Source organism: Danio rerio, chromosome 3, assembly GCF_049306965.1.
Source record: "Danio rerio strain Tuebingen ecotype United States chromosome 3, GRCz12tu, whole genome shotgun sequence".
NCBI classification, from domain to species: Eukaryota; Metazoa; Chordata; class Actinopteri; order Cypriniformes; family Danionidae; genus Danio; species Danio rerio.
This window is the reverse complement of record NC_133178.1, coordinates 65,681,205-65,690,000: the sequence shown is the minus strand read 5'-3', so window position 1 is coordinate 65,690,000 and position 8,796 is coordinate 65,681,205. Positions and strand designations below refer to the sequence as shown.

The 8,796-nt window shown below is 34.0% G+C and overlaps 2 protein-coding genes across 5 annotated transcripts in view; one reads left to right on the top strand and one right to left on the bottom strand.

Annotated features, from left to right (window-relative positions):
* Positions 1–2,338, bottom strand: part of slc25a17l (solute carrier family 25 member 17-like) — a 14,719-nt gene extending 12,381 nt beyond the window's left edge. For 2 of the 3 annotated variants that reach the window (XR_012401315.1, XM_001922874.9), the window contains exons 1-3: positions 2,126–2,338; positions 1,976–2,036; positions 657–723 (exon numbers count right to left, since the gene is read on the bottom strand). Coding sequence is in view for 2 of the 3 variants with exons in the window: in XM_001922874.9 (XP_001922909.3) it covers positions 657–723; positions 1,976–2,036; positions 2,126–2,197 (200 nt within the window). In the remaining variant the exon portion in view is untranslated. The remainder of the gene's footprint in view (positions 1–656; positions 724–1,975; positions 2,037–2,125) is intronic. The other variant, XM_073945278.1, reaches the window with a different exon arrangement.
* The window catches only part of anks4b (ankyrin repeat and sterile alpha motif domain containing 4B), a 30,746-nt gene that overhangs the window by 15,169 nt on the left and 6,781 nt on the right, over positions 1–8,796 (top strand). The window contains exon 2 of one of the 2 annotated variants that reach the window (XM_073938816.1): positions 4,760–4,957. In XM_073938816.1, the coding sequence (XP_073794917.1) occupies positions 4,760–4,957 (198 nt within the window). Of the gene's footprint in view, positions 1–4,714; positions 4,958–8,796 lie in introns of those variants that run through there. The other variant, NM_001002188.1, reaches the window with a different exon arrangement.

Sequence of the window (8,796 nt, the reverse complement as noted above, 5' to 3'; positions counted from 1 at the left end):
GCACCATCTGCTGTCCAAAACTAGCCTAGAGTGGCATCTGCTCTTCAAAACTAGCCTATAGCAACGTCTAATGTTCAAAACTAGTCTAGAACACCCATTGGCTCTTCAAAACTAGTCTAGAGTGCCATCTGTTTTTTAAAAACTAGCCTATAGTGGTGTGTGCTGTTCAATACTAGCCTAGAGCATCGTCTACTGTTTAAAACTAGCCTAGAGCGCCATCAGCAGTACAAAAACTAGCCTAGAGCGCCGTCTGCTTTTAAATACTAGCCTAGAGCACCGTCTGCTGTTACAAGTTAGCCTAGAGCACTGTCTGTTGTTAAAAACTAGCCTAGAGTGCCATCTACTTTTCAAAACTAAACTCAGAATTGATAGAAGAACGAATATCGAAGCATTATGAAAATGAATGTGATCATTATGATTTTTCAGCACAGTTCTGGTCAAGAATATCTGCTGGAGTTCAAACTGAGCATCACACCAGAGAAGAAACGTGATTTATGAGACTTTGAACATGGTTGTTGATGCTTAAATCCTAAATCTAATGCTCAAATATGTTTACTTTAACTTGACGAGAGTTACTTCTCTTATACTGAATGTGTAAAACTGTAATAAAGTGTCCAGTGAGTGTATTTAGGTGTATTTAAATGCATGAGACTCACACGCCCTCCTCCTTGGCGATCTCAGCCAGAATGATGGGGGTGGACTGAGACTTGCGGTTTTCATCCACTGCAACAGAATGACACATTAAACATTTTTTTATATTTTATAGTAATGGTTTATTATAGTAAAATTAACATATGAAGAGAAAACCTGAAACTTGTATCTTGTATAACCTGCTATATATATATATACATATATATATATATATATATATATATATATATATATATATATATATATATATATATATATATATATATGTGTGTGTGTGTGTGTGTGTGTATATATGTATGTATATATATATGTATATATATATATGTATATATGTATGTATATAAATATGTATATATATATGTATGTATATATATGTGTATATATATATGTATATATATATATATGTATATATGTATATATATATATATGTGTGTGTGTATATGTATATATATATATATATATAAATATGTGTGTGTGTATATATATGTGTGTGTATATATATATATATATATATATATATATATATATATATATATATATATATATATGTTATACCTTTATATCGAATTTGTTTATTTATACACTTGACATTTTTGTAATTATTTTATTTAAATACTTTGGTATGTTTTTTCTTTTAATTATTAAGTAAATTTTTTATTAATTTAATAAGTTAATGTTTTTGATGCATTGATGACTATTTGTATAACTTAGTTTCACGACAAATACCAACTGGGGAAATGTTTTGTGCACTGTAGTTTGTAGTAAAACTATAGTACACATTTGTCCGGTAAATTTTCACATCTTTACCAGCTGTTTCTGGAGCCGAACATCGTTTTTAGATATGACACACATATTTCTAGCTTCTTAAATGTTTTTAAAGCATGACAGCAAAGGTTTTCACACACTACAATTCACTATGACACTTTAATTCAGCTCATTTTAGTTAACAATTGTTCTTAGTTGCATTTATAACTTTCTTAAAGGCATAGTTCACCCAAAAACACTAATTCTGTCATGTAATAACCCTGCACTTGCTTCAAACCAACATGATATGTCTTTAAACACAATGGATTATGTTTTAAGGAAAGCTGAAAACTTCCATAGTAGGGAAAACAAATACAATGCAAGTCGATGGTTACCGGCTTCCAACATTCTTCAAAACATCTTCTTTTGTGTTCAACAAAACTAAATCTTAAACTACTTTGGAACAACTCAAGTATAAATAAATGATGACAAATTGTCATTTTTGGCCGAATGATCTCATTTAACGTACATATATTTCTATTAAAAGCTATTTTAAAAGGCAGGACGATAGAAATCTCACCCTGAAGTCTGATCCTGGCTGTGTCCAGAGGGAAAAACACTGTCATTGCTGTAACACTGCCCTTCAACACAACGAAACAATGACAAAAATCACACAGTGACGATGTTATTACAGTAATACACGATAATGTACTGGAGCTAATCTGCTCACCATCGCACCTGCCACTGCATGAACCAGTGTTTCATAAGAAAACAGGCCGACTGAGCCGCTGCTGTCCGACATATTTGCTCGATAAACAGTCTTGATTTTCTTTTAATGAACTGACAGTCACGGCTAATAATTACTGACGGCTTAAATCATGTTTACTGCTGGATGCCGACTACAAAATCACGTTAAGCTTCCGCGTTCAAATCAGTCGCTTCTGTAGCCGGTGTTTCTGGAGCTTCCGTTACTATTTAGCGACCCCAGCGGCCGGAGGAAGAAACAATTAAGTCACATTGACGGAAAAACCTAATAAATTTCTGTCAAAATTACAGTCTTAAAATCTACACATTAAAGTCAAAACTAAACATGTTGATATGGTTAGCTCGCATTGCTAGTTTTGTTGTAAACAGTTCACCTGTGCACATTATAAAGAAGGCCTACACATCAAGTCAAAACTAACAATTGATTCGGTTAGCTCACATTGCTAGTTCTGTGGTGAACAAATAATCTGTGAATGTTATTAAAGTACACATAAAACGAGACTATTTAGTTAGCTCAAAATGCTAGTTTTGTGATGAACAATTAATCTGTGACTTAAGTAGGCTACACTTGAAATCAAAACTAAAAGTGATTCGGTTTGCTCACATTGCTAGTTCTGTGGTGAACAATTCATCTGTGAATGTAATTAAAGTAAATCAAAACTAACCATCTTGATTTGATTAGCTCACATAGCTAGTTTTGAGGTGAACAACTCAGAATAAAGTAAAACTGACCGTGTGGATTTGGTTAGCTCACATAGCTAGTTTTGAGGTGAACAACTCAGAATAAAGTAAAACTAACCGTGTGGATTTGGTTAGCGCACATGGCTAGTTTTATGGTAAAATTCATCTGTGAATGTATAAAGTATACACTTGAAATCAAAACTAATATCATTTGGTTAGCTCACAGTGCTAGTTTTGTGGTGAACAATTCATCTGTGAATGGTATTACATTACACACAACTATACGGATTTGGTTAGCTCACACTGCATGAACAATTCATCTGTTAATGTTATTGAAGTCAATCAAAACTGAACATATTGATTTGGTTATAGCTTAAACTGCTAGTTTTGTGGCGAGGCATCATGTTAATAAAGTACACTTGAAATCAAACCAACCACGTTGATTTCACTACTGAAAAAAAAAGCTAAATTTAGCTGGTTGACTAGCCTGAATTTAGAGGGGTTTTGGCCATTTTCAGGCTGGATAATCAGCTAAAAATAGCTTACTACCCACATAGCAAAATTTCTCTGGCCCAGCTCTAGCCCACACAATCAGGTTTTGCTTGGCCCACATGCCGCAGTGAATTACGGTACATGACTGGACCAAATCTGGCTTCCAGACAAGGGCCAAACACGGACCATATCTGGGCCTGAACTCATAGCTGGGCCTGAACTGGGCCAGATAGGTTGGTGTCACGATTGCAATGAAATTGATAAACCCATGGAGTGATGCGCTTTAGGCACACTCTGGGCACGCTTTTTCTCAAAGTGACCTGATTTTTTTTCTATACTCAAAAATGATTTTAGTGTATTTTAAATGTGGGTCAAGACTGGCCAAACTCACATGGCCCACTTATCACATTTTTAAATCTGGGCCAAATACTACGTTTTTCATCTGGCCCAAATCTTGTGTGCCGGCTTAAAGACGGTGCCACCTCTGCCAAACCCGGGCCATGTTTGGCCCACATGCTGTATGCCAGTGCCGGATGAATGCCTGCTGTGCCAGCTTTATGCCAAATCTGGGCCAGAATTCTTTGCTACTAGGGTAGCTATGTACAGCTTTAACCAGGCTGGTCAAGCTGGTTTTAGCTGGATTTAGCTGGTCATTTTCCAGCCTGGAAATGGGCAAAACCCCTCTAAAACCAGGCTGGTCAACCAGCCAAAACCAGCCAACCAGCCAAAGATGTTTTTTTTTCAGCAGGGTTGGTAAGCTCATATAGGCTACTTTTGAAGTCAGAATTATTAGCCCTACTGTCTATTTTTTCCCAATTCTTCTGTTTAGTGGAAAGAAGATTTTCGTCAACACCTTTCTAAGCATAATAACTAGTATATATTTGCTGATTTCCTTTATCTTTGTCATGATAACAGCACATAAGACTAGATATTCTTCAAGACACTATTGAGCTTTAAGTGACATTTGAGGCTTAACTAGGTTAATTAGGGTAAAGTTAGGGTAATTAGGCAAGTCATAACAGTGGTTTGTTCTGTAGACAATCCAAAACAAATATAGCTTAAGGCGGCGAATAATATTGACCTTAAAATGGTTTAAAAACATTAAGAATTGCTTTTATTCTAGCCGAAATAAAACCTATAAGACTTTCTCCAGAGGAAAAAATATTATAGGAAATACTGTGAAAAATTCCTGATTCTGTTCAACATCATTTGGGAAACATTTGAAAAAGAAAACAAAATAATTAGTGTAAACTATAGCACTGGTGAGTGATTACAGCTCACTCTGGACTTTAGTTTACGACACCGATATTGCTGTCGTGTCCCTTCAGTGTGAGCCGAGTTTCTCCTCCCTCGGGACAAACACACAGAGAGAGAGAGAGCAGGAGATGTCCGCAATGATGGTCCTGTAATTGTTCACCTCACACAGTTTTACCCGCTGGAGAAGAGAAGCAGCGATTACAGCCATGTCACGGTACCACAAAGCAGCCATTGACGGCTATTTGGATCTTTTGAAAGAGGCCACCAGAAAAGACCTGAACACCCCGGATGAGGACGGCATGACACCCACTCTCTGGGCGGCCTATCATGGACACATCGAAGCCCTCCAGCTCGTCTGTAGCAGAGGGTGAGCTCACACAAATACTGTAGTCATTTAAATAGTGTTCTGAAACCATAATATATCACAGTGTAGTTTTCCATATTTTTGTGATTCATGTTTTAGCTTTTCTCTGTTTCCTTATGCTTTTGAATTGCATTATGAGACCTTGATCTTTCTTATGACAACGTTTATCCTTCAGAAGTATGAAAAAGTGACTTTTAAGAAACATTTTTAATAGTTAAAAGTGATGTATTGTCTGGGTTGGTGTTGTAAATAATGATACAAATCCATTTTCTGTTATTGTACACACTTATTTCTCATATATTATTTCTTATACATTATTTCAGTCTACTAAAATGTTAATTTATTAAACTATATAGTTGAATTTCCAACATTAAAAGTCGACAGAGCAGAGGTCAACATGCAATTCACCACTGTAAATAAATGAAAAACCCTTGCGAATCACAAAATATGGAAACATTGCATTACATTTTACTGTTTATATTATAGTGTTTACAATATGCATCAGCATTAACTCTATGGAACTGATAAACTAATAAATACTGTAGGAGACTTCAGTTTTTACTACAGTAAGCTGTGGTGTATTGTACACTGTAATAAAAATCCATAATTTTATGGTTTATTTCCGGCAGCTGGGGTGCCGGGGAAAAAAATTTAAAATAATGGCCGTTAAATTACAGAAAGTTACAGTAAAATGACAGAGGTTGAATTACAAAAAATTACCAGAAATTTAAATTTTACAGAAATTTCAGTAATTTAACTTCCATTATTTAACGGTAAATTTCTGTAATTACACAGTTGTTATTTTACGTTTTTTTTTCCGGCAGCCTAGCTGCAGGAAATAAATCGTAAAATTACAGTTTTTGTTTTTACAGTGTAGTAGAATACACCCTGTAGTTGTAGAAAACTACAATATTGAGTGATTTGAATATATTAGTATAGTTCTTGTGTTACCGTAGCAACTTAGAAAACTACAATATTGAGTGATTTGTTTATATTACTGTAGTTTGTGTGTGTTACCATAGCAACTGTAGAAAACTACAGTATTGAGTGATTTGTTTATATTACTGTAGTTCGTGTGTGTTACCATAGCAACTGTAGAAAACTACAGTATTGAGTGATTTGTTTATATTACTGTAGTTCGTGTGTTACCATAGCAACTGTAGAAAACTACAGTATTGAGTGATTTGTTTATATTACTGTAGTTCGTGTGTGTTACCATAGCAACTGTAGAAAACTACAGTATTGAGTGATTTGTTTATATTACTGTAGTTCGTGTGTGTTACCATAGCAATTGTAGAAAACTACAGTATTGAGTGATTTGTTTATATTACTGTAGTTCGTGCATGTTACCATAGCAACTGTAGAAAACTACAGTATTGAGTGATTTGTTTATATTACTGTAGTTTGTGTGTGTTACCATAGCAACTGTAGAAAACTACAGTATTGGGTGATTTGTTTATATTACTGTAGTTTGTGTGTGTTACCATAGCAACTGTAGAAAACTACAGTATTGAGTGATTTGTTTATATTACTGTAGTTCGTGTGTGTTACCATAGCAACTGTAGAAAACTACAGTATTGAGTGATTTGTTTATATTACTGTAGTTCGTGTGTGTTACCATAGCAACTGTAGAAAACTACAGTATTGAGTGATTTGTTTATATTACTGTAGTTCGTGTGTGTTACCATAGCAACTGTAGAAAACTACAATATTGAGTGATTTGTTTATATTACTGTAGTTCGTGTGTGTTACCATAGCAACTGTAGAAAACTACAGTATTGAGTGATTTGTTTATATTACTGTAGTTCGTGTGTGTTACCATAGCAACTGTAGAAAACTACAGTATTGAGTGATTTGTTTATATTACTGTAGTTCGTGTGTGTTACCATAGCAACTGTAGAAAACTACAGTATTGAGTGATTTGTTTATATTACTGTAGTTCGTGTGTGTTACCATAGCAACTGTAGAAAACTACAATATTGAGTGATTTGTTTATATTACTGTAGTTCGTGCGTGTTACCATAGCAACTGTAGAAAACTACAGTATTGAGTGATTTGTTTATATTACTGTAGTTCGTGTGTTACCATAGCAACTGTAGAAAACTACAGTATTGAGTGATTTGTTTATATTACTGTAGTTCGTGTGTGTTACCATAGCAACTGTAGAAAACTACAGTATTGAGTGATTTGTTTATATTACTGTAGTTTGTGTGTGTTACCATAGCAATTGTAGAAAACTACAGTATTGAGTGATTTGTTTATATTACTGTAGTTCGTGCATGTTACCATAGCAACTGTAGAAAACTACAGTATTGAGTGATTTGTTTATATTACTGTAGTTCGTGTGTGTTACCATAGCAACTGTAGAAAACTACAGTATTGGGTGATTTGTTTATATTACTGTAGTTTGTGTGTGTTACCATAGCAACTGTAGAAAACTACAGTATTGAGTGATTTGTTTATATTACTGTAGTTCGTGTGTGTTACCATAGCAACTGTAGAAAACTACAGTATTGAGTGATTTGTTTATATTACTGTAGTTCGTGTGTGTTACCATAGCAACTGTAGAAAACTACAGTATTGAGTGATTTGTTTATATTACTGTAGTTTGTGTGTGTTACCATAGCAACTGTAGAAAACTACAGTATTGAGTGATTTGTTTATATTACTGTAGTTCGTGTGTTACCATAGCAACTGTAGAAAACTACAGTATTGAGTGATTTGTTTATATTACTGTAGTTCGTGTGTTACCATAGCAACTGTAGAAAACTACAGTATTGAGTGATTTGTTTATATTACTGTAGTTCGTGTGTTACCATAGCAACTGTAGAAAACTACAATATTGAGCGATTTGTTTATATTACTGTAGTTCGTGTGTTACCATAGCAACTGTAGAAAACTACAGTATTGAGTAATTTGTTTATATTACTGTAGTTCGTGTGTGTTACCATAGCAACTGTAGAAAACTACAGTATTGAGTGATTTGTTTATATTACTGTAGTTCGTGTGTTACCATAGCAACTGTAGAAAACTACAGTATTGAGTAATTTGTTTATATTAGTTTAGTTGTTGTGTACCGTAGCAACTGTAGAAAACTACAGTATTGAGTAATTTGTTTATATTAGTTTAGTTGTTGTGTACCGTAGCAACTGTAGAATTACCACAGCAGATTAATTCTATAGGTTCAAAAACACGCTCTAAATAACTGTTTGAACTTTTAATGCATCAACAATCAGGGGTTTAATTGAATCTGCACATTACATTTTAGGTTAAATTGTTTAGGGAAAAATGTATAATGGTTTACCTTGCTTTGTGCGTCTTACAAATCGCTAAAATCCATTGATATTCATGTTACATAACAATTCCTTTTTTACTTTACACAAACCGTAATGACTTTATACGCAAGCACTTTACAATAGTGTGGTCGTTAGAGTAAAAAAAAAACTAATTTGCTTAAGCAAACTGAATGTGCAGTTGAATGTGCACTTGTAGTGAATATTGCAATTAAAAGTGACACTTAATAGCATGCCATGAAAGACAATATAATGTCAATGCAATTTAAAAATGACACTTTAAAGACACTTTTTAACCATAATTAAAGGGAATGTTCACTCAGAAATGAACCTTTGCTCACAATTTACTCCGTTTCTTTCTTCTGATGAACACAAAACAAGATAATATACTGAATAATAACCAGAATTTCACATTCACAGTAGGAAGAAAACATTCTATGGATGTCAATGGCTGACATACTTCATTATATCTTTATTTTTGTTCAACATGAACATGTTTGGAACACGTTTTGTGTGAACTTTCCCTTTACAATGTATTTACTTGTGCTT